Source organism: Manis javanica, chromosome 1, assembly GCF_040802235.1.
Source record: "Manis javanica isolate MJ-LG chromosome 1, MJ_LKY, whole genome shotgun sequence".
In the NCBI taxonomy this organism is placed as follows: Eukaryota; Metazoa; Chordata; class Mammalia; order Pholidota; family Manidae; genus Manis; species Manis javanica.
The window spans coordinates 58,579,818-58,605,828 of record NC_133156.1 but is presented as its reverse complement, the minus strand read 5'-3'; the positions used below and the strand labels follow the sequence as shown (position 1 = coordinate 58,605,828).

The window sequence follows — 26,011 nt, the reverse complement described above, 5'->3', positions numbered from 1 at the left end:
TAAATTACATGAATTCAATTCCAATCATCTGTTTTAAAAATAACTTAATTTTCATTTTCTGTTTTTAAATAAAAAATAAACCTCATTCAGTAAACCTAATACCCTCTTTATCAATTTCAGTTAATAGTACTTTTAGAAAAGTCAGTTATGAAAAGCATAGGTGCCAGATGACTAAAATAATGTTGAATGTAAATATTATTTCTACAATCACCTCTGTACCATGAAATGGTGTTCCTATTGTTCCCTAAAATGGCAGGAGAAAAAAGGTTTACCATCTTTTTCAGTGTAATATGCTTGCTTTGGACTTATGTTGTAAAAGAATTGTTCACAACAGACAAGTATCTACATGCAGTACTGCCACTCTAGGACTTGCCTCAAACAGGTGTGAATAAAAAATGGCCTAATAACTACTTCATGCTCATCCCTACGTAGTGGGAACCAGAACTTACTTCGGAGAGTTAGCTTGCCGTGCTTAAGAACTTGATTTTCTAACATGAAAACGAGCGAATTTGTTCTCTGAAAAATAGCAAGTCATGTGAGCATTTTCTATCTTTCAACAAGTAATTCAGTATTTTTAACCAAATTTGTATGAATATATATATATATTTGCTCTTTTTAAGGCCATTTATAAATTGAGCATGTGCTAATCTTCATGATATTACCTGTGAAAAATAATTTTTGTATTTATTTTTTCATTTCCAAACAAGTAAGGATCACATTCCTATCACTAATTGATTAGATTTTGGGTTTTTTTTTTTCATAGTTCACCAATATTGCATAAAAGCTCTCAAGACTAGGAAATAAATCAATAAATTAGAGGAGAACATTGACCATATTTACTGGTGTTATCAGGAATGAGACACACTGAGAAGAGTTTTAGTGCATGTTGGAGATACTCAGGGGAATAAAAAGATTAAAAGTAATATCTGTGAAATAAGATTAAATAGAGGACTTAGAATTATTTAGCCAGAAATGTAATGACCATAATGTAATAAATGTCTTTATATTTAAAGATTATTACAGAATATAGTGACTAATGCTTGTTCTTCATCTCTGCTGAAATTTGAAAAGAAAAAAGTTTGAGGGTAGAAGTATAGACAGACGATATACACTTAAGCAGTGCTTAAAAGAATAGCCTGAAGGTTGGTGACAGACATCAGAATGCTTGTGATGAGGCACATTTCTTGGGAGGAGGAAAGAGCTTTAAATGTAGCAATTTTCTCTGACATGAGTGGTGACAGGTCCTGGTTTAAGGCTTCCCCAAGGGCCCTCCCAGACCTGCAATTCTCTAGGTCACTTCTGTGGGTGACTTCTGTTGCTACCCTTCAGAGCTGGGAGCGAACTAGGCACAGCAAACACCTGCCCTTCCCGGAGCTCCAACAGTGTCAAAGCAGACAATGCCAGCAGCACAGGACAGCACCTATTCCACCTGAAGCCTTCACTCAAAGGTGAGTGAGGTCGGCGTCCACCCTGGCGCTTCCCTTCCCTGCGGCGTTCACTGAGTCCCAGCACAGGAGCCTTGGGGGATTGGCGACCACAGGACACCCTCTCCTGCCGCCAATATAAGCTTTGACAGAGGAACGAACAACGGGTGGCTGATTCCAAGGCGCCTAAGGAGGGATGAGTTGCGCCAACAGCCAGGTTCCTCTTCACCAGCCTGCTTGGTCCCCTGGCCCGTGTGCTCCCAGAGCGCGCCGGGCGCCCGCCACTGCCGGAGAAGGGCGTCCCACCGCGCGCCGTCCCTTCCAGGCTCCGGCTCCCGCGGGAAGGCGCGTGGGACGATGCTCTGGTCCCCGTGCCTTCCCCGAGCTCCTGCCTCCGGAGCCGCCCTAGCCGGCTCCGCCGCAGCCACCGCCTGGGAGGGAGACCGGGAGAAAGGGAGGGGGCGCTGGGAAGGCTCGGCGGGGGGAGGAGGGGAGGTGGGGAGGGAAGGAGCGCAGGGGGAGGGAGTCTCTTTCCTTCGCAGCTCCTCCGCCTCTCCTCACCCCGGCGGCTGCGACTCAGGGGCTCCCCCCACAGCCTCCCGGCCCCGCGGCCCCTGCTCCGCGCCCCTCCGCGGGCGAGCGCGCAGGGAGGGCGCCGCAGCCGGAGGGCGGCGGCGGGCGCGGCGGCGGCGGCGGCGGTGGGCGTGCGCGCGGGTGTGAAGGACGCCGCCGCTCGCTCCTGCGTTCGCAGGCGGCGGCTGGCGGCCGGGCTCCTCGCTCCGGCAGCGGCGGCGGCAGCGGCGGCGGCTTCCGGGGTCCCGCCGCGAAGATGCTCAAAGTCACGGCGCCCTCGTGCTCCGCCTCGTCCTGCTCTTCGGGCACCGCCACTGTGGCCCCGGGGGCCGGGAACCTCGTCCCGGATTACTGGATCGACGGCTCCAACAGGGATGCCTTGAACGATTTCTTCGAAGTGGAGTCGGAGCTGGGACGGTAAGGCGGGGACGGCGGCCGGGGCACACGGGGTGCCCCGGACCTGGTGACGCCGGCGCCCTGCGCGCGGGCTCGGGCTCCCGGGGAAGCCTTCGGCGGTACGGCGGGCTGCCCCTCTCACGGGGACAGCTCCCGAGAGGCGGGCGCCGGCCTCTGGCCCCTGGACCTCCCCCAGCCTGGTGTCCGGGAGAGAGCTAAGCACTATTCAAGTGAGAGCGGGGTCTCCGCGGAGCGCCCAGGCCGGGCCGCTGCTCCGGTGCGCTCCCCTCTCCTCGCCGGCCGCCGCTTTCCTGGGGTGCAGCGCCCACCGCACGTGGGCCCTGCTTCCCAGTTGGTGTCTTTGCTCACGCTTATAGCTTGCCAGAGGTTCCAGTCTAGTTTTGGGGGGTCGGGGTGGAGGGTGCTCCTCCAAATCATGACAGAATTATTAAATTAGATTCTTCCTCCTTCCCCTCACTATGCTCTCCAGAGCAAGTGGCACTAGAAATCAAACTTAAATACTAGCTTCCCTGCAGAGTCTGCACAGGAATGAAGTGGGGGTGGGAGTGGGGATGAATCATTTAAGAGAGTTAAAGGCAGAATAATGAACTAGTGTAGCTTTAAGAAAACAGCACATGGGGTCCAGGCAGTGGTAATTAGAAGCTGCTCTTCTTTAATGCTGGAGTGATTTATTTAAATTATCTATGCAAAAAGCCATCCCAGGTGGCAGAAATGTCCCTCATCCCTCCTCTGAAGAGTCAGACAGGTAGTGGTTTTGCCATGTGGGTAATGTCGTAGGTTCTCAGCTTTTCATCCATTGAAAATTATGTTTTCTTTCCCTTCCTTTCCATTTCCTTTTTTCGTTTCTGTTACCCAGTGGTAAGGGGGCTTCTTTCCAAAAAATTTTGATCTAGGACCGTTATGACAGGGGATCTGAAAATGTAATTTCAACTGCCAACAAATTGACTATTCTGTACTTAATACTTATTTGCCATTTCATTTTCCATTCTTTTTCTTTTTTGCTGGAAAGAGTTTAGCTAACAGCCAATTTCTTTTTTATGCCTCTGGAGACCACAGTGCAGGGTGCTGGATGTTGGTAGGTAGGTGGAAGGTGGAAGGTCACCACCCCTCCAATTTGCCACTACTTTTAGTGGCTCTGGGAGTACAGAAGGTTTGTAAGAAAGGCAAAACTTCTGAATGAAAATTTAGTCGCTTATCAGTGTTCAAAAATATTCCAGAATATTTCAGCATTGAATAATGTACACATAAATATCCTGTTTTGATCAAGTGTTCAATGTTCATCTAAAGATCTGCTGTTATATGCATCACTAGTATGTTGAAAATGAAATGCCTACCGCTGTAAACTTCTGATTAAAGAGATAATCTACTTAAAATTGTTTACTTGGTGTTTTAAAACTGCCACCTAGTAGAGGAAGTGCCTGATGGCACTGCAGGGACTGTCCCACCACCAAATCTAACTGCTTTCTGAGTAATACTTACCCCAGATGCCTCTACTTGGCTCTGACTTATCAGCACACATTATCTTTATGAATAAGCTTTGCCATCGGGAAACTCAAGAAATTTCTTTAATTTGAGGAATGGGAAAGTGGTTAGAAAAAAATAAACTGGTAATTGTACATATATATGGGATTGTAGGTTTCATAGAAAAAACCTAAGGAATTTGAAATTATTTTTTTAAAGCTTGGTGTTATATTTTGCAGTAAAATTTGATTACCTTGAAAATCACAGATTTAAAATATTTTGAGAAAAAAGGTAAAAATCCTTACCTTTGCTAGTTTTCAGTAGTCATATGTATTAAGTAAACTCTCTGTAGATGGCAGTATTGGTGAGTTCCATGCTAATACCATTTGGTTGGGACTATGAGAAATATTATGACTTCATGATCAAAGTTATTTTTTTTCAACCAAATAAACATAAAACAGAACAATTAGTGTTACAGATGCAATTACTAAGAATGTATAAAGTCAAAGAATGTAACAAAATTGTATGTACTGACTGACAAAAGTCCTCTTCCTTCCTGCACAAACTCAGTCCCTGAGTTTCAAGTCTTTGCTCTCTTTTGCCCACCACTGGTGACTCCTAAGACCAAAAATTTAAGTCATTAGTTGTCATTAAGGTGCTAAGAAACAATGCCTTTGGGGCTGTGAGGTGCCATTGTGGTTAGTTCCAGGGTGTAGACAATCCTCACTTGATGAAGATAATTTGTGAGAAGTGTTCCTCTTTTACAATTATCGACTGTTAACTAGTGATGTCTGAATTAGAGAAGATTGGACATGTGACCATCAGGGCAACACACCAGAGGAGGTGTCTGGGAATTTCAGGGAGCTGAATTCCCACAGCTGAGAACACTTAAAGCCATTGGATGACGCTGACAGTACTGATGTGCATGGTGCCTTTCGGACCAGGACAGATGTGATCTATTTTTGTTTTTCTGTTTTTGCTGGATGGGGGTGAGGAATGGGAGTGGGAGTGACAGGGATTACTTAAGAATATCAGGGAAAGTAAGTTTTTAAACATCACATCACATGAAAATATTGCTTTGTTTATTGAGTTTGTCAAAAAGTTTGCAAAAGTCATGCTACACCAACAAATTCATCTACTTAAAAATATGAATTGGCCCTGATCCCATTCAGGGCTTCATATCCTACAGAGCTGGTGGTCCTTTGCTCAGTAACTTGAGATGCTGGCATTTTAAAGGCTTTTCCCAGGGAGAAGCGAGCCTGCCTCTGGTCAGATTCTGCCTTGTGGTTTGCCACATAGAGGGACAGAATTTGGCCTGGCCTGCTCTGTGGAGCCCTGCACATCCAAACGCATGTTCTGCTTTTCTATTATTTCCCATCTTTTGTTTCTGTCTGTGTACCTGACTGAAAGAATATTTGTAGCAAAACTAGACGTATTCCCCCACAACCAAGTTAAGGGAAACCAAATGAAAGATAATTAGGACAAAAGAAAAGTGTGTTCCATTAATTGGAATCAGTTTTTTAAAAAATTCCATTCCACCTAACTATAGTTTCTTTAGGCTAATGACTTTCAATCTCTACCTCCCTGCCAACCTGATACACAATTTAAAAAAATACATTTATATGGCAACCCAGTTGAAGCGTATTTATATAGGATCCTTGCTATATGTATTATTTCTCAGGAACCAAGGAGATTAGTGAGGCATATGTGTGTATAAAATGGAAACAACCTTCATAAAATATTTATTTTTATTACCAACAGTGTACTCTAACGTTTTCTATTTTATGCTGTTTGAGTTATCCTGTTTCATTAAAAAATATTGGCTAAATTTATGTGATTTCACAACCCACTAACGGGTTGAAAAGTACCATTTTAGTCCATAAATCTGTGTATGCCAGATTAAAAAATGAAGCAGAGTTGTTTTGCAAAACGTCCTACAGACCAGTTAGCAACATTGAGTGATCTCTCCATTTGAACTGCTCCACAGAGAAAAGTTCACTTGTCTTTGCCTCTGAGTCATTATTGGGTTTCCCCTTCCAAGCATTTAGGATAAACCCTGGTATTTCCCCAAGATCTGCTGGGTGTACTATCAGTATTGTGGAATGACCACGGGGAGCAGGAGGCTGGGCCAGGAGCCCCTTCACTGTAGAGGGGAGGAATTCAGAGGCCTGAGCAGTGGGGTCTTCTACTCAGTAACATAACCCTGGCTGCAGGTGATGGCCAGCAATTGCTTCCTCTAAGGAAACATGAAAAAATGTGCAGTTTCAAACAGAAAAGCTCCAACTGTGCTCTTGGCTGATGAGTGGTCATCTCTTTACCCTCTCCCCTTCCCCCTGGCTTCTCTTTGTTCAAGTCCCTTCCAGACCCATTCTGAGCAAGTACTTCCCCTGCCTCGCCTTTGCCCCCACACTGTCCTTTAGCCCCACAGCCTCTCCAGGGGTGTCTGCCGGCTAAGGATCTCCTACCACCCACACTCCACTTAGTCTTGTCAGCACTTTGTGGGATGGTATGTTTTTTATTTGACTAGGAATTAAAAATATCACTGTTCCATCCCTCTCTTGTTCTCTATTTATCCAGTTCTTTTCTCAGGCACTTGACTCAGGAGCAGAGTGTGAGTGAGTGGGAGAACAGAAGCTGGGGCTGTGCAGGCTCTTTGCAGGAGCACTGATGGTAGGCGCCTGGCAGGCAGGCAGTGGGTTGGGCTGGTTCCCTAATGTGTGCTTGTCCCTGAGCACAGCGCTCGCTACGCAGCCAGAGCTCGACACATGATTTTAAAGAGAGTGAATGAATGACAATGAAATAGGCCAGGCATGGTGGGCAGGCGCCCTTGCTGTTCTTTCAGACGAGGTCTCTGTTTGTCCTGATGAGATGTCGGTTCTAGTGACCCCAGGGAAAGGGAAATCTGGGGACCATGTTTATCTTCTCCCTAAAACTTGTGTGACCATGAACTTGCTCCCACTCAGCGTGGGTTGCCTTTCTGTGCAGCAGGAGTACTGATCACTGCCGCCTCGTAGCTTGTAGGTGCTGCTGCTCTTCTGTTGGCAGAGGGGGCAGAGGGCTTTGTAGCTCTAAAATGAAAGGGATTCAGTTTCACCTTCACTATCATTTTATCACAGGCATGTCAGAATTAGGAGTTAAGTCAATTTGAACTTAAAAGCATGAATTTCCTCTAAGCTATACCAACCATTGAAGTTAAAAAACATAGTAAATGCTAAATTTGGAAATACATTCATTGTTAAGGGCTATAAAGACTATGATAGGATCATTACTTTAAGAACTCACCCTTTCTCCATGTTTAAATACTGTTATAAGGGTAAAAATAACTCCTAATTTGGAAAAAAAAAAAGACACAGGTGCTATTTTCTTCTAAACTGTTCTGAAGAACTTTACTTGAAAAAAAAGAAAGAGAAAAAAACACTAACCACAAAAATATCTTCAAAGACCTTTCTTGTAAACACCTTACCCTCAGACATATATATATATATATATATATATATATATATATATATATATATACATATATGGATTATGTGTTTATAGTAATGTATTTGACAATAAAGTATTGAGTGGTAGCCAAGTGAACTATTTCAACTACTAGTTGTTATTTTTTATATGTTAATGATTCTTTTTCTTGATAGCTTAAAAAGTGGTTCTCTTTAGACTCCCTTTTGGGGAAGCTAACATCCAATTAAAAAAAATACTGAATTTTAAAATTTCAAAGTCAGGTTTATTTTGCAAAATATATTTAATTGAGTCTGTGAACCATGTCATTAGCAGCTAGAATTAAGGTTTCACTCAAATTATATGAATCTTTACCTTAATCTTTTTCTATGGTTGATATTGCAGGATCATCTGAAAATTTCAGGGTTTTTCTATTTAGGAAGTTAGATCTAAATATTAATAGTATTTGCGCACTCTTTAATACAGTCCATTTTTAAAGTTCTAATTGCTAGTGGAGCACAGTAGTTGTGTGGGTGATGTAAAAAAAGGTTTGGCTGTGAGATGTTCCTCAGTAATCTCATCAGGGGCAAAGATCAAATTAGGAAAGGGTCATTGCTGGACAGAGAGTGATTTATAATAATGGCAAATGGTAGCACATGGAGAGCTTTCTCTTTTCTTCTAAAGGGCGGTTACTTAATCTTGGCACCATAGACATTTGGGGCCAGATAATTCTTTGTTGTGTGTGTGGGGGGGGTTCTCCTGTACTTTCTAGGCTGTTTAGCAATGCCCCTGGCCTCTACACACTAGATGATAGTAGCAGTCTCTCCCATCCCCAAGTGTGACAACCAAAAATGTCTCTAGACATTGTCAAATGTCAGCCCTCTTCCTGTTGAGAACCACTGTCTGAGAGGCTTGAAGCTAGTGTTTGCATGGTTCTCTTTTAGGTAAGTAGGTGGTTAAGGGATTAAAATCATGTGGCTTTATTGAGTATCTGCTACAACTGAATGCTTCTGCCATTTCTATGTAATACCATTAAGACTTCTGTCATGTGTGCATACCACATTTGCTACAACTTGCTTAATAGTTTTGGGTAAATTACCTCATTTTTGTTAACCTAAATTTCATTATCAAGAATACTTTTTTGGATAGCATGGCAACTAATATTCATGCCATAAATAGAAACAAATTATAAAAATAAATTGCAATAAAAGCAGAGCATTCTTATTAAATTGTAGCTAGAAATGTTTGCCTGCAGAAAGTTCCAAGCCTGAAGATTGATCTCTCTGTTAAAAAGGGAGATCATCAAAGATTAGCAGGGTTAAAACCATAGGAGCACAAATTGAGGTTTTCTTCTTGATGTAATCAGAATGACTGAAAAATAATTGAAAAGAGAATGACGTTCTCGTTTTGTGATTCCTTATTACTGAATTGCATGCCTTTGTGTGACCTGAAGTCCTCTCTTTTTCAGGTCTCACTTTTTGAATCACTATGAACTGGGCATTGTATGTTGGTAGTATGTGTGTGGTGGGCCAAATTGGCTAGAGAATGAATGACTATGGTGAATAAAACACTGTTTGGCCTCCAAATGCATAATTTACTGATAATAGGGCATTAACAGTAAATTTAATATGAGATAAATAAAAAAACTAATATGAGGTAGAAACATGAGAACCACCACAATCTTCACAACAGTGATAATTCCAAGTGGGAGGATGAGGTGTCTTCACCTGAGGGAAAAGCAGACCTTGAAATTTAACAGGATTTTAACAGATAGAGCTTTGGTGAAGGGTGTACCAGGTGGAAGTACCTTCTTAAGGAAAGGCAAAAGCTGGCAGGAAAATTAAGGGAATGCATATGATTTTGCAAACTTTGCAAAACACAAATATTGTCAAGGCAGATAAGGTTGGGAAGATAAATCGATGTCAGACCAAAGAGAAAAAAGACTGTAGAATCAGCTGCATCATGGGCTGAAATTGTGGGACTCAGAACTTGTCACTAACCCATAAAGTAGGGGGTGGGTAAGAGAGAACTTACAATGTTTGTCTGAAAAAAAAACAAACAAAGATAAAACATCTTCCACAGCCTGTGATGTGATAAGGAAGGGGAAGTGTGGGATTGAGGGGCTTGAGATCAGTTACCTAGACTTGGTAAAGAGGCCCTAAAGGCACAGCCTGTTAATATTTCAGGCTTTGTGGGCCATGAGGTCCCTGCGGCAACTCAACTCTGTGATGGCTGAGTGGAAACAGCCATAAGTAACATAGAAACAATGCACATGGCTGTGTTCCCATAAAACTTTCTGACAGTGAAATTTGAATTTCATATAATTTTCACCTCACAAAATATTCTTCTTCTTTTGATTTTTAAATACCATTTAAAAGTGTAAAACCATTCTTAGGTTGCAGACTATAAAAACAAGTAGGGCCCTTATTAGGCCCTTGACCTGTGTTTGCTGAACCCTGACCTAGATCAGTCAAGCTAAAATTATATTCCTCCTCAGTTACATGAAAATTTCAGGTTAAAATGATAGCAAGACTTTATTTATTCAAGGAGCTCCATTGAATCTCCTTTTCGCTTTGAAAATGTCAGCCTGATACTAGTTTTTTCAGATGGACACAAGCTTTAAATGCATACTCATCCTTCATCCATAGCTACTGAAACTGTAACAGTTGCAGTTCTTCTCTGCACAGCATGTTGACTAGCTCCCTTTGTCATTCATCTTTTTGAAAATGGGGAAACTTTACTTGAAGTGTGTTTCAGTTAAATTTCTGTATCATGATCAGTGTTCACATTCAAATTACCCAAGGGATAATTTACTTTGTGTATAATAATTAAATAGGTTTCAGATTGATCATCTTCTATTATATTTGAAGTGACAGTTACAAAATAATATGCCAAACAAACTATTGCTAAAAGATTTACCTCAAGTAAGGTTTTATCACTTAATTTTCCTGTTTGTCAGTTTATTATCTGCATGTTAAATAATCCTCTATGCCATGCACGTTATCTCAGACTATTAAGGTCCTTTAAATTGGGACTCTGTTTAAAATAACAATCTTTTGAAAAAATAAGAGTTATTCCTTTCTTTATTTTGAATAGACTGCAATGCTAAGCTAAACCATTCACTCACGTTTTGACTAAAGCAGAGATCTCCATGGTGGGATGTGAAATACAAAGGGCACTGGAAGAAAGCATTAGAGAATCCTTTAAAAATTTTTTCTTCTAATTTTTGCTTTTAATTTTGGCTCTTAATATGTAAAAAATCATATTGCATGTTTTTAAAGTAGCACAGATACAGTATTTGTAGGTATATAGTATATGTAACTTGGGAGCATGTGTTCAAAAACATTATTGGATCAAAGAATAGCAGTTATAAGTAGATACTGAATAAGCTTCTTTACTTATATTTAAATAACATTTTACTTAAAAAAAATGATTTTAAAGTAGATATATAGATCAAAATGGAAACAAAAACATCATATTGCAAGGTATGTCTTTGTGCAGAAAAGGGAAGTGGGTACATATGTGCACTTGTTATGCATTTTAAAACTACTTGATGAAAAGTTTTGATAAGAACTTACTGCCATTGTAACCAAAAAAGTCACATAGTATCAAAGAGAAAAAGAGAAAAGGAATACAGCTTGTCCTTCAAGCAGAGTGTTAAGTGATTTGTTTTTCTTTGTGATTGAACCCCAAATTCATATTATTTGCAAGAACTTCAATTTTCATATACTTAACTTAGTTCATAGTAAATTTTGCCAGTTGCTCTTTTGGTGGGTAGGGCTCGAAGAGTTGTGGACATTAGCGCCAGGATGTTGAATTTAACTGTTAAAAAATGCATTGTCATTAATTTCTTCTTCAGTCATGCTTCAGGGTGATATTGTTGAAAAATTCACCAGGTTCAAAAAATATTATGTCTTAACAAATAAAAAAGGTTAGACAAAACCCCCTAATCAGAATGGTTTACTAAAAAGGTAATGGATATGGTATATTCTTACCTGTTTTCTCTACTTGTTTATAGTAGCATTCTTTGTTAAAAGTGTACTTGCTTTGATTTGTGTCCTGATTATAGATGGAACTTGACTAATATTATAAACCAGAACAAAGTAGAGTTGGGGGTAGCAAATCCATAATTATGTTTACATATTTATTGTTCCCTCCACTGCAGTATTAGAAAATCTCTCTCTACTATAAGCCCTTATAGACTGTTTAGTGGGACCTTGGTTTGTACTTTGCCCTTCACTGACCTTTTTATCTTGGTCTGCCTTGTCTGTTGTTCTGTCTCAAATGGACAGCTAGTTAGTGATTACCTTAACTTAGTGATTTGGGACTCTAACAGACATACAAAGTTGTTCTTTAGTTGGGATAACGTCACAGTCCAAGTTTAATCTTTGACAGGATGTAAATATGCTGCTACCTATTCATTCAAGTGAATCTTACATATTTTTTCAAAGCTCCCTGTCAGGACAACCACTGAAAAAATAAAGTATATTATTAAATGTGACCAAATGCAAAATATGTAATTCAGTAAGTCAGACTGACCTATGGTGTTCATTAGAATAGGGCTCTGCAGATTTCTTGTGTGAGTGGAAGCATTTTTAGTGGCTCCTATGGGACTCTGGGTCCTTCTTTTTCTGTCAATGTGCTCACATCAGCTAATAAAAATATTCAACAGGGTAAACTCTTGAGAAACTCCTGAGTGTAGCCTGTAATTAGAAGCTAAGAACATAATGAATAGAGCTTGTCTTGTGTATGTATGACACGTTAGTGAAATGGAAACCTGAGGAAGTTAACGGGTAATCCACAGCAAACCAATATAGTTCTTTCACATTTTGAGCCACTGAGGAAACGGAAGTCAGGACTGGGCTGAGGACGTGGGGAGCAGTTGAGGTTCTGGCCCAGGCCAGGAGGGGGCAACCGAGTGCTTGCTGGTCCTGGCTGGAGCCGTCAGGTGTTGGAGGGACTGATCCTCAGGGACCTTCAGTGCAACGGGAGATGTGGGCAAGGCTACTACTCAGATGGCTTCAAGGCTGCGGCAGCAAGCCAGCCATTCTGGACAGTTGAGTGGGTGGGGATGAAGGAGGACTGCTGAGTAAGGCAGGGGCTAAGACAAGTGAGGGGTGTGGGGAGGAAGACAGGCAGGATAAAATTGCTGCTTGATAGCCATGTCCCCTTTAGGCAGAACACTGAATTTCACTTAGCCTCATTCATGAAATGAAGATCCTGGTAGTTTATCCTTCCCAAGGTTGCTATGACAATGCAATGAGATCAGGTGTATAAAAACATTTAGCTGCAGAGCTGGCCTGTATGCTTAATATCTTTCTCTAGATGGGACACACGGTGGAAGCCAGGGGATAATGATTCTGATTTGGGTATCCATAGGGGAAAAACCGTACTCCAGTTTACATAGCCTTTTTACCACTCCAACCCCAACTTGCCTGCCAGCCTCAGTTCCCCTACTTCTCCTAACTGCCAGCAGGGAGCATTTACTAGGAGCTTGGTGTTTGCAGTTACTCTTTTATGTACATTGCTAATCATTTCAGTGATCGTCACCAGCACCATTTTTTAGATGAGGAACCCGAGGCTCAGAATGGTCGAGCAGCTTGTTCAAGCTCACATATCTGGAGAGAGGATGCAAGCCCAGGTTCATCTTGTTCTCTTTCCACTACACCTGCCTTGACCTCAAGGACTCTTCATGTGTCTCTGATGCTGTGCATGAAACCATCTTCGCCTGAAATGCCCTTGTCCTTCTAACTCCTCCAGGGCAGTCATCCTTAGGTGGACGGTTTCTCCCACCTCCCTGCTCTCTTATTATTTCGTATGTTTATTGTCTTATAGGTAAATGCTTGGTCTTCACCAGAGCATCTGCCCCTTGGGCAGAGGAGCCCTGTATGTTACCCACATTTATCCCCACTACTGAGTCCATTCTTCAGCCTACTTCCTGACCCTTACAAGTGCTTAATAAATGCTGTGGAATAGCGAGTGAATGAATAAATGTTAGGAAAGTTAAGTGAAGAGCTTCAGAAAAATGAGCAGGACTTAATCTGTCCTTCTTCGGGGTGTTTTCCCTGTGCAGCCCTCTGCCAAACTGGCACCCAGTGAAATCACGTATTCAGCACCTGTGTCCCTCCCTAAGAATGTAAGCTGCTGCAGGCCGGGCCTCTGCCCTCGTGCTCACTGCTCAGTCTCCAGCACCTAGTGCAGTACCTGGCATGTAATGAGCACTCAGTAAATATTTGTTGGGTCAGTGAGTCAGTTGTACCAGCAGGGCTTCTGCAATTGAAAGTCCTTTTGAACCCAGGAGCCTCTGGTGTTTTTATCAGTCTTCTCTGCCTTCTGTGACTGGGAATAGTGTAATCTTGAGTGATTAGATCATTACCTCTAGGGTCCCTTCTAGCCACAAGCATCTGTGTTTTCTTCCGATGAAACTCCCTGGATGATTTGCCTTAGTTCTCTTCTGTGTGTTCGGGAGACAGAGCAGCTTTTGGAGTAAGGGGGCTCTAAGCTCCACAAGCTTTGAAATGTGTTGGAAGACTCTTGAATAATTTTTATTTTTAGTTTGTGCATTTTAAATGCCTCACCTCTTTTTAGAAACATGCTCATTGTTATATTTGCTCACTTATAATTCTTTTAGTGGACCATGCAAATGTTGGCATTAGTTGTGATTGACACATAGGATAGGATTTAGGAAGAAGGGATGTTTCCTAGCTCCCCCACCACCTCTAGTTTTGCTTTTGGAGGAATTGTTCCTTTAAAAAGCTTGGCTTATGACCTGTTTGTGGGTGTGTAATCACTTAGCAATGTCCTATACCATAGTCCTGAAGCATTGGCCCCAGCTGACCAAGGGACGGGAGAGAGCTTAGGAGAGGATCAAGAAGGAGAAAAGAACATAAATAGTCTGTTCTGTGTCTATCTTTATTTGAGGATATTATTTAAAAGCCATCTATTGAGATGTCTAATTCTTTGATCAAAAAAATTAATCATGTATGGGCTTAACTTCTGAGTAGGGTCATTAGCTTTATGTCCATCATTTTTATGAACTGTTAAAATAATTATTTGGGGAAATGTGTATGTCCCATCTCTGCTTTGACAACAGAGGTTAGAGAAAGAAGTATGATGAAAGAAAAGCAGTGTAGGAAGAAGGCAGAGACAGGGCTGCAGGGTGAAGGAGGGCCATTCTTCACCCAGGTCTGTTTTCTGAGTCCAGTTACACGTCAGCTGACAAGCACCTCTCTGTCCCTGCCTGATTCCTCCCTCTTCCCTTTGTCCCACCAGAACCCCGGTTCCCTCTTACTTTCCTTGTATCTCCTCTTGTTAAAAACTTAATATTAGTGGTTCCTCCCCCACCCCCAACCAAATTCTTGTATTCAAGCTCTACCCCAGTGGGATGGCATTTGAAGATGGGGCCTTTGGAAGGTGATTAGGTTAGATGAGGTCTGAGGGTGGGGTCCTCCTGATGGGATCCAGGCCCTTATAAAAGACAATAGAGAACATACTGTTTCTCTCTCTCTCTGCCATGTGACGGAACATCAGAAAGACTGATGTGTACAAGCCAGGAGCACAGTTCTCTGCAGAACTGACCATGATGGGCCCCTTGTCTTGGACTTCCAGCCTCCAGAACTGTGAGAAAATACATTTCTGTTGTTTAAGCCTCTCCGCTACAATATTTTATTATTGCTGCCTGAGCTGTGACACTCCTCAGCTCTCCTTTCCCACCCTAATATCTGGTCAGAACCTCAGAATGTGCTGCTATCCCTCAGAAACTAAGCTGAATTAACCTGCTGGAGCAAGCAGAGTCTGAGGGAAATAACGCCTTTCCTTTTCCAGATGACTGCATTATTCTGCTAGGTGTTGGGGGATGTACTACAGAGAACAGCTTCACAGGGAGTAGAACCCCCACGTTGGGTTTGTATAGGATGGCCAGAGCTGACTCTCAGTTGCTCTTACTGCTTGCTTGTTTATTTATTTATTCATAAATAACAAGAGGGCTCCCTTGCACCCTGCCACCTTGCTGGACCCTAGGCTGGGATAGCTCTTCTGTGGTCACACTCGCTCTCCCTCTCCTCTGCCTTCTCGGCACCAGCACCTGGGTACCCACTGTGCATCCATACCTGTTGGCTTTCCAAGTGCCAGTGCCTGCCAGCTCCCAGCACATTATTTCCTCAGCAGCTGGCACAGGATTTTTTGGTTGCCAACTAGAAGCTCCGCTATTAAAAAAATAAAACTTGGCCTATCTTGAGTATCATATTTCCATCAAGACTTGGATCTGCATCCTGGCACAACTCACATGATCACTTGTGCACCTTTCTCAGGATGGAGAACCCTATGTTCTTCTGGGTCTTGGACCACATTTTACCTGCTTATTCCACATGCAATTTACAGCCTTGAAAAACCTGTGGTGCTTATGATTAGTTGAGGGCCAGTTAACCATCATCTTACTTGGTCTTACTGAGTTCATTACCCTATTCAGTATTTCTTTAGCACTAAGTTGCTTCTCTGATAGTTGGTGTCAGTTTCATACTTTATATTGTAAATTCTCTGGAATAAGGTTCATGTTTCTAAGGTAACAAGGAGCTAATACACAACACTGCAACATAGATGGTTACTACATGACTTCACATGAGGACGAGACAATCCCAGAAAAGAGATCTTAATATTTATACACATCTGACTACTGTTCTTTGTATTTCACATACTGAAGAGTATGTGTGGTTCAACCTTAGGTTTTCAACATCTGCAAACAAAAGGACATTGGGGTAGTTTAAAATAACTGCTGAAGGTGGGTTTTTCAGTATAATTTTTGTAGTTTATTTTATAAGAAGGGCATTAAAATTAGAAGATATTAATCATTGTGAAGCTTTGAAATCTTATTTGTACTTTTTGTCAGTCATTAATTTTTTATTCAGAATAATTCATCCTTTGCTAGAAAGTTAAGTAACCAAACCCAGAATTACTGCAACTTGACCATGATTCTAGTAAGGAGTATTTTAAAGCGGTCTATGGTCTGTGTGAACTGATAAAGAAAAACCTATCATGTAGAAGAAACTTATTATATTTAAATGATGTCACTTTTAGCCATACCTAAAAATGTATTTTCCCTAACTTGGTACCTAAGTGCTATAGTAAATATTGTCTTCTGGTTTCTTCATACATTTCTTTAGTAGCTGCAATTAATTGTCTGGTACCTATTAATTGACCTATTGTAATGAGTCTTTCAAACTGTAATGAACTTCACTTTCCACATCTCTAGAATGAAAATGCTAGTGCCTTTTTCACAGAATTACTGCAAAGATTTTAAAGAGATAAGTTATATGGCTATATTCAGCCAAAAAGCTGTACACATAGTGCATGACATTTTTAAAAATTTGAATAACAGTAATTATTCTTTTTCTATTAACTCTAGACTTCATTTGGATTTCATCAGCTTTTCCATTAATGTCTTTTTTTCTCCTCCAGAATTCAATCTAGGCAATGACGTTGCATGTGGTTGTCATGGTTTCGCTGCCTTCTTTGATGTATGACGGGGTCTCAGTCTTTACTTGTCTTTCATGATTTTGACAGTCTTGAGGAATACTGGCCAAATACCCTATAGAATGACCCCCAGTTTTCCACATGATTAAACGGGGCTTGGAGGAAGAATGCCACAGAGGTGGGGTGCCCTCTTGTCACTTCGTATCAGGGAGACATGATATCACTGGTGATAGTAACCTCAATTACTCGGCCAATGTGGTGTTCGCCAGGTTTTTCCCCTACACAGCTGTTTATCCCTTGCCCTACTCTATCGAATCTTTGGAACTGGAACTGGGTTGCTTAATCTAACCCACTCTTGAGAGAGAGGGTGAAAGCTCCACCTCCTGGAGGGAAGAGTTTATACCTGTATTATTTATAGTTCTGTAGGGAAGATTTGTGAGGCATTATTTTATCACTAATAAATTCTTATATGTATATAAAATGATTTAACATCTTAAGTCATTTCCCAAAATTCCTGTAAAAAATATACTGCCACCATAAATCATGCAGTTGGGAATGTACCTGACAGGGAGAAACTGAATCTGGTAGAAGAAGCTCTCCTTGGAATCAGGTGCTTATACAATGGAGCAAACTGGAGATGAGTAGAGATGCGTAGGTAATGGTTCTCATCTGTGTTCAAAATGGGACACTGCTGCAAGTATGTCAAGCTTCAAATTGTAAAAACACTGAGATATTGTGATTTTATCTTGTGCCTGTATCTGCATGACTAAAATGTGCATACATCTACATGATTCTTAAGATTCTGACTTCGATATTCAGGAACACAGAGTGGATAGCACCTTAGAAACCAGCCAGGTGGTGTTTCTTTGTACAGGTGAAGTACCTGAAGCACAGAAAGGGCACGTATCTTTCCCAGCACTCCAAAGCTAGCAGGTGGTAGAAGTAGGGCCAGAACCTCGGTTTTCTGCACTTTGACCCCATGACCCAGTTCCACTCCTCACAGGTGCCACTTGCAGGAACCTGGGCTTAAACCCCACTTGGCTCTTCCTCTACAGCTTTCCTGAGTTATTTCAGAATACAGAATTTCTTATCTCCAGGAAGCGGTCACAGATTATGATTTTTAAATTATACTATTTTCTACTGTGTATGTTGTGTTTACTTTTTTTTCCCCTAGAGGATGCAGTGCTAAAAATTAGAATGCAGCAAAAACTATTAAACACTAATAATATTTTACACTTGATTTCTTTCATATTTTGGATAGTGTTCATTTACCTTGTAATAAAGTTCTGTCCCTAAATGTATTGAAATCACATTTAAGACCCTAGCATACATGTCAGAATGCATTTCTGTGATTTGGGTGCTTTGATTCTAAGCCTTATGCAATTGACTGAAGTAACCAGTCAAACATGGAGATGTCCCACCCACTGTAAAAAGGCTACCTATATTAAAATATTACTCAAAATACCCACCAATTAGGAGAGATATATGCACTGTATGTTTATTGCAATATTACAATAGCCAAAATATGAATGCAACCTAAGAGTCCAAGAAGATGTGATATATATATATATATATATATATATATATATATATATATATAAAATGGAATATGGCTCACATAAAAAAGAATGAAATCTTGCCATTTGTGACAACATGGATGGACCTAGAGCATATTATGCTAAGTGACAGAGAAAGACAAATATTGTAAGATTTCACTTAAATGTGAAATTTAAAAAACAAAATTAATGAACAAACAAAATAAAAACAGAAACAGACTCATAGAATCAGGAAACAAACTTTTGGTTACCAGAGATGGGAAGGGTTGGGGTGTGGGCAAATAGGTGAAGGGGATTCAGAGGTACAAACTTCCAGTTATAAAACAAATAAGTCATGGGGATGTAATGTGCAGCATAGGGAATATAGTCAATAATATTGTACTAACTTTCTATGGTGATATAGATGGTAACTAGACTTACTGTAGGGACCATTTTGTAATGCATAAAAATATCAAATCACTAAGACTATACACCTGAAGCTAATAGGCTATTGTATGTCAATTATACTTCAACTGAAAAGAAAAAAGAAAAAATAGTATAGAATATATCACCTTTATTTGTTCTTCCTCACTCCAGGAAAATGTAAAGTTTGAGCAGAAGAACTGATTATATTATTCCAATATTTAGCAGCACTTTTGAACTGGAAAATTACATTGATATGTTTTATGGTGCCTGAACATGTGTTGAGACAAAGCCTATTTTCTTATAGTTGGGGACACTATTGATTCCAAAATTTAAGAGAAGTATATTGGATATTCTTAGTTTCAATGAATGCTACCAGCCCCTGCTTTGTGTTAAATAAATGTTCTTGTCTTTTCTTCCTTAAACCAATAATTCTGCTGACTACAGTGATAGGTGGCAAGTTAGGTCTTAAATCCCTTTAATTGATAAAAAATATTTATTTTTGATAGAAATAGCAGGTGTTTTTATTATAAATAACATGGAAAATAATATGGAACAGACATTTCTTTTGTTCACGTGCCTCTGAAGAATGCTTATACTGGTAACAGTGCTGTATTTCTTCTTCCTTTCTTGGCCTGCATTCTCTGACATGAGTCAACACTGCCATTTCCTTATTTCTCTCAAACCACTTCTACTTTGGCCCCTTCAACCTGGTTTTTAAGCTCATAATTCCATCAGTTGGTGACAGTTGGGTTCCACTTGACTTACCCTCCCAAAGTGATTCTCTGATCTTGCTTTTTAAACCTCTTTACTGCCAGTGAGTCCATTGATGACAAATTTTTCCTTATTTTTTTAAAGCAGTAAGGTGACCATGCTCTGTGTGCCATGAAATGCTGAGTATTCATAGACAAAGTTTACTGTACGTGAAACTTACCACCAAACTCTATTGGGTGTTATCATAAGCATGTGAGCAATGTTATCAAACCCAGGAGTAAATGGTTCTCATAAGTAACTGTAGCTTGTATAACCTGTGTCCAGCTAAACCAGAGTTTTAGTTTTACTCTTCTACATCTATTTATAAAGAGTGTCAATGTTGGCAGTTTCTCTTGCCACTATGTACAGCAGGATTCCCAACTTAGATTCATAGATCTCTCTGCCTCTTTTAGGACTACATGATGCTCCTGAAATTGACAGCTGAATTTTATGTGTGTAAACATTTTTCTGAGAAAAGTGGCCACAGCTTTCATCAAATTTTCGAAGATTTTTAAGGAGCCCGGTTGTTTCAGGTTCTTCCACACACACATGCATTCCTCCATACAGTCAGAGCTGTTGGACAGCACAAGGCTTGTGTTGACTTAACCATCGAGCAGACGTCTTTTATCCCTCTTTCGCTGCCCTGCCCAGTCCATCTATCCCCAAACAGGGCTTTCTGTATTCTTACATTCCCTCTTCTATGTTCCTTTATTAGTTAGGATGATGTAATATGCAAGTATAATTCAACAAATGTATATCGCAGCACCTAAAGAAACCCAACGTAGAGTGTCTTAAACAGTAGAGTGGATTTATGGGCTCAAGTAACTAATGTCAGAGGTTGCTCAGGGTTGATTGGTACCACAGATTTATTTCTCTGTATTTCTTTCATCTTCACCCCCCTAAGTGTGTTGGCTTTGTCCTCATGCCAGCTTCCCTCATGGTAGCTAAATGCAGCAGTTTGAGTCCTGGATGATGGCAATCAGCCATCATCATCCAGGATGGTAGACGCCTTTACTTCTTTCTGTCATTTAGTAAATCAGAGCCAGTTGGGCCAGGGGTTATCTGTGCACTAATTGACTTAGGCCTGTATCACCACCATACCTGAGTAAGTCATGAAGACAATGGGGAAGAGATGACAATGTTTGGTTTATGCCAGTGAGGGTCTACTTTTAGGACTTGGGCAATTCTAGCTCATGTGGGTGTGTGTGGCAGCAGGAAAGACACTGAGCATCAGCTAACCATATTTATTATAGCCCTTAAATTAAGTGGGGTGCTGGCATACAGCTCTTGGTATCTGATCATGCTGTGGAGATAGAATTTTTACTTCTGTAGGAGATGGGAATTTATTGTGTTCCCTAAAGTTACATGAAACATTAGTTCCTTGGGATGTTCCATCAGACTTCTTCTGCCAGAGAAACAGACCTAGTAATTAATATATATACAAACACATGTATATTTATTTATTTAAATATTGTTAATATTAAATGAAGATTCTTTATTTATTTCAAGGAATTGGCATATGTGATGATGTGGAGCTGATGCTGTAGTCTTGAGGCAGATTTGTTCTTCCTTAGGAAACCTCAGTTTTGTTCTTAAGGCCTTTCAACTGATGGGATGAAGCCCATGCCTGTTACCGAGGGTAATCTCCTCTGCTCAATGTCCTGCAGTTGTGGATGTTAACAAGATATACAAAATTACCTTTACAGCAACATCAAGTCTAGTGTTATATGGAATAGTGGATACTGCAGCCTAGTCAAGTTGACAAACAAAACTAATAGTCACAGATGTTGTTGACTGTAAGGCCAAAAAAGGGTTCTGTGGTTGCATAAATTTGAGAAATGTTGTATTAAACATTGCTCTAGGATTTTTCATTCTCATGTGCTGGAATACATTGTGGGTTTGAATTATTTCTCAAGCTTATTTGATCAAGGATCTTTTTGTTGTTGTTCCCCTGTGTAATTGTGTTTCACAGAATACATTTTGGAGAAAACTGGGTTAAACTATGACTAAAAAGATAGATTTTATTATGATCATGTTTGATTTTGTGTGTGTTTCTGTTGTTTGTGCTCTTAAATGTATGAATGGTATTCTTCCTCTGTTAAATTGTAAGCCCCTTTGGGATCAAATTTTGTGTCTTCACAAAGTGGAAATTCAGTGATGTTGACTGAGAAATAGTCTTTGATAAATGAGTGGTTATTAAGTCTTGGGTTAATTATCCGTATATTTGCTCAGAGATATCACCTCCCTTGGAGACGTTAAAATGTAATAGCTTTAAAATGTTTGCTCTCCTTTGAAGATCTTCTCACTGTGGGACCAGCCAGTGAGACCAACTGGCCTCTATGTCCTAAGCATACGAGGCCTCATGTTATAACTTTTACTTTTTAACGTGACAGGCTCTCACTTTGTTCCACTTAGGATAGATTATTTAAATCCATAGAAACATGTGAAAGAAAAGAGAAGAACAGGACAAGTTAAGGTCCTGAGAGTGAGTCTGGCCTTGTGTGTTTGGTTTGGTTTTACTCTCGTCTCACAATCCCCAGCACATGGCCTCACTCTCAGGGCTGCTTGGCACGTGTTGTGCCCAATTCTTGGAGGAGACAAATGTCTCCTCTTAACTGCTTAAATCCCTTCTTATCATGGACACATATTATCAAATCAAACAGCTGAGATTTGCTCCCCTGTGACCTATCAGAAATGTCATGTGGTCTAGAGATGCTCTAGAGTGTCGTGTGGCTCAATCTGGCCAAAGACTATGGCCAGTAATCACGTTGTGGGTAGATCCATTTGCCTGGAAGGAAGTGGAGCATGAGACACAGATATCATCACCGGCATGTCCCGAACATGTGAGCTGTGTCTCGGATCCCTGCCAAATCCCCTGTACAGGGTCCACCCTAATCTGTCTGCATGGATGTTGTGAACAAGTAAAAATGTTTTTTGAAAACAAACAAAATTTTAAAGTCTAACTTAATTAGAAAGGTACTAGTTGAATCTGAAGAGATTATTGTTTTATAATGACCAGTTTGACTGAATTCAACCACATCACTCAAAAGCCAGTTTGTGTGTAGGCATGAAAAAGTGGGACATGTTAGTTTCCTGTTCCTTTCCTCACTGTGTAAAAGAAAAGGAGGCTTTAAGGCTCTCCTCTGTCAAGGAGTTGGAATGAAGTCCAACCATGTAAAAATTAAAATGTTTCTTCCTCCCAAGGACAGAGACCATCCTGAAATTGTCTGCTTTGCTTGGGATAATAGCCTGAAAACTGAGAAGAACTAGCCTTAAAATTTTTTCACCAGATTATAGAATGAATAATCTAAATGTTTTTGTTTTATAGATAATACAATATATACTTACATTTATTATAAATAAATATATTTAAATATATTAAATATCTAAATAATTATAAATAAATTTTGTATTGAGTGTGAAATTTTGGAAATGATAAACAAAAGGCAGACAATAAAACTTGCTTTTAATCCTATAACCCAAACATGATAACTATTCAGTTATGCTCATTCTTTTTCTATTTGTGTATATATGTATATAATTGCTTTCAGCTAATTATTTCCCCAATCTTTTTAGGACCTTAAGGTTAGTGTTTTATATGTTTAAGAATATATTTATCATTGATTAATGTTTAATACATTTTTATATAATTCATATGACCTACAAAATATATATAATGTGTTCTTTCATTGAGTATCCAAAATTACATATGGTAATAGCAGTTGAACTTTAGCAGCTGTGTACCATGAGCAGGGCATATTATCTTAATGTTCTCAACTTCCATAATGCCCTGCTAGGTAGGCAGTGTTAACCCAATGAAACAGAGGCCTGGCAAGAACAGTAATGTCCAAGTCACACAGGCAGTAAGTGCCATGGCCCAGCACTGTCTGGTTATCTGACTCCAAAGCTTAAATTCTGTAAATGATCCATGTCGTGTTTACTAGGTCCCAGACAAAATAGCTAGGATATAATGAAATGAAATTATGAGCAAACTGGCCATGCACACAACTTTGATATTCAGGACTTCTGGTTTGTTTCTGAAAAAGGCCTCAAAGTAGCATCAGAGGATCCAAATTGGTGACTTGGAGGTTATCTGATAGCACATTATATTTTGTTATCTGTTATCTATTTCTACGGGCTCATTACATGCCTGCTTTGTGTTTCTAGAAGAATGCTCACATACTGAAGGTTCAACCCCATTTCTCAGTAAATGCTTCTCTCTGTATAGTATCTCCATTCCTACAGTGTGATTTTTCTTCCTTAGATCTGCTTCATTCTTCATCCTTTCTATTCTTATCTGGATCCCATTTTACCATCATTTTCTCCTTCCTTTTCTCTGTCAGTTTTCCATTGTTTGTCATACCATTGACTTCTGTCCTGACTTCATTTTACCTTACACTCTGACCTTTAGTTCCTGCCAGCTAATACCCAATTCTGAACCCTATCCTTGAGTTTCCTCATATTTTTTATGCTCTTTATCTACCACTTCTCAGACCCTTAATGAAGTGTGACTTTTCTTAGAAGACTGCCTGACTTTGTAACTTCTTGGACATTCTTTGCTGTTTCTTGCTATATTTAGATATAATTTCAGTTTCAAGAGTGGAGGGCATTCCATGTCTTTAAGAAATGTAGAGTGGGTAGTTGCATTTAATATTTTCTGCTCCTTTTAGCTGCACTTCCATGAAGTGATTACCGTTGGAAAGGCTCTTGCCTTGTGAATGGTCTAATTACATCTTACTCTTCCACAGTCTGTTGACTCTGCACAAGGCCTTTGACCAAGACTGACATCCAGTTCATTCTGCACTGACCATGCTACTCCATTCCAGAGGAACAGGTGTCTATTTTGAATTCTTCCTTTAGGGTCATTCAGTCTAGCAGAAGTCTTATCTACATGCGTGTCCAAGTTGATATTGGAAATATGCACTGGTAGTAATAAACTGCAAGACAGTAAGGAAAGACAGGTACCTAAAAAGGCCCACTCAGTGTGTTTGCCCTGCCCAAGGCTGGAAGGAAGGCAAGGCTGGGTTAATTCCATCCTTTTCTTCCTTTCGCTTCTTTTTGAAATAAAAAAAAAACTATGAGGAGTCGACTTTACTTCTTTCTGCTGTCTGTGCTTTTCTTTAACTCTCTCCCTCTATTTTCTGCTTAGTCTTCCCCTCCCTTTAAGTGCTTCTAAATATCATAAGTAGGAATATGACACACAGCTGTGATGGAAAGGAAATTTCAGTATGCTTTTCAAAAAACTAATGGAGGTTTCCTGGCACATAACACTATTGAGGAAGCTTGTACTTTTCCACTTCATGTTGCAGGGTGTAAGTGTGTGACTCTGCGGTTTGGAGTTTGTGGTTCACTGGCTTGTTTCTTACCCCATCTTCAGTGTTTGTGTCTCCTTGCCACTAATGAACTCAGATTGGATGGGAGAGGGCAGGAAATAATTACAAGTTCAAACTCACTATGTACATTTCCTTTTTCTCTGTGACTGCGTTACTTCTCAGAGTTGTGTTAGCGCAACAGAAGGCATCTGTGTCATGGGATGCCAAGACACAGACATAATTATAGGGTGCTCAGGCATCAGCATATACTCATGGTGACTCTGGGAATTACTCCCCAAATTCGCAGTTATACACTTTCCAAGAAATTATTTCTTTGGAGATGTATTTAAACCTTGTCAAAGTTATATGTCTTGGCTTTCTCAGTTGGTTTACATGGGGACTCTGATCGTTGGCTGCTGAAGGGCAATCTGTACATAGAAATATAGGGCTCATGCTGTAAATTTTATGGCATACTGTAAGCCATGAAACAGTGGGTGTTTTCTTATATATTTTTATTTAGTATGCAGAAGTGTGGGAGAACACAAATAAAACTGCTTCTTTATTTGGATCCTCATGATATATTTAAGATGAGCATTTTCTTATGTATTTTCACTGGATCTCTCTATTTAACCAACTTTAAAATGAAAAACACCTGGGGAGCTGGTGATTATTAGTGGGGTTAGTTTAACAGAGTCCTGTGCCTTACTTATGGGTCCCGGTAAGGACCTATGCATAATACTTAATTTAAAAAGTCTACAATGGTTATTCTTATCAATAGGCTAATAAATAATATGGTAATAATGATGTTGCAGTAGTAAGTTAATTGTCATGTAAAGTTAACAAAAAGAACATGTTAGAAAAACTGACAATCTTTTGTGACTGTGGATAAAATGAGAGTTCCTGTGGCCAGGATTCTTACCTGGCCATGATTGACTAGCTCACTGCACACCTGTGGGCAATACATGGCTGTTGACTCTATATAAAAAGAGGTCCACCCAGTGCTCTGGGAGTGACATAGTGGCAGGGCTGCAAGGCTGCAGGAGAGCAGAGCAGAGGCTGGAGTGGTGGCAGCGCCAAGGACAGAGGCCCAGAGGATGGCTGTGCAGATAGAGGGTCCCAGAGGCAGAGACCAGCTTGCTGCATGCAGACTCGCTCTGAGTGAACAGGATTTTAGTGACTGACCTGCCACCTGGAAATAAAGTTG

General features: G+C 40.3%; 1 protein-coding gene across 3 annotated transcripts in view; it reads left to right on the top strand.

The window, feature by feature from the left end:
• Positions 1–986: 986 nt before the first annotated feature.
• CAMK4 (calcium/calmodulin dependent protein kinase IV) overlaps positions 987–26,011 on the top strand; it is a 223,981-nt gene continuing 198,956 nt past the window's right edge. The window contains exon 1 of one of the 3 annotated variants that reach the window (XM_073233007.1): positions 987–1,448. In XM_073233007.1, the coding sequence (XP_073089108.1) occupies positions 1,162–1,448 (287 nt within the window). In that variant the 5' untranslated portion in view covers positions 987–1,161. Of the gene's footprint in view, positions 1,449–1,976; positions 2,415–26,011 lie in introns of those variants that run through there. The other 2 variants (XM_036995069.2, XM_073233018.1) reach the window with 2 other exon arrangements.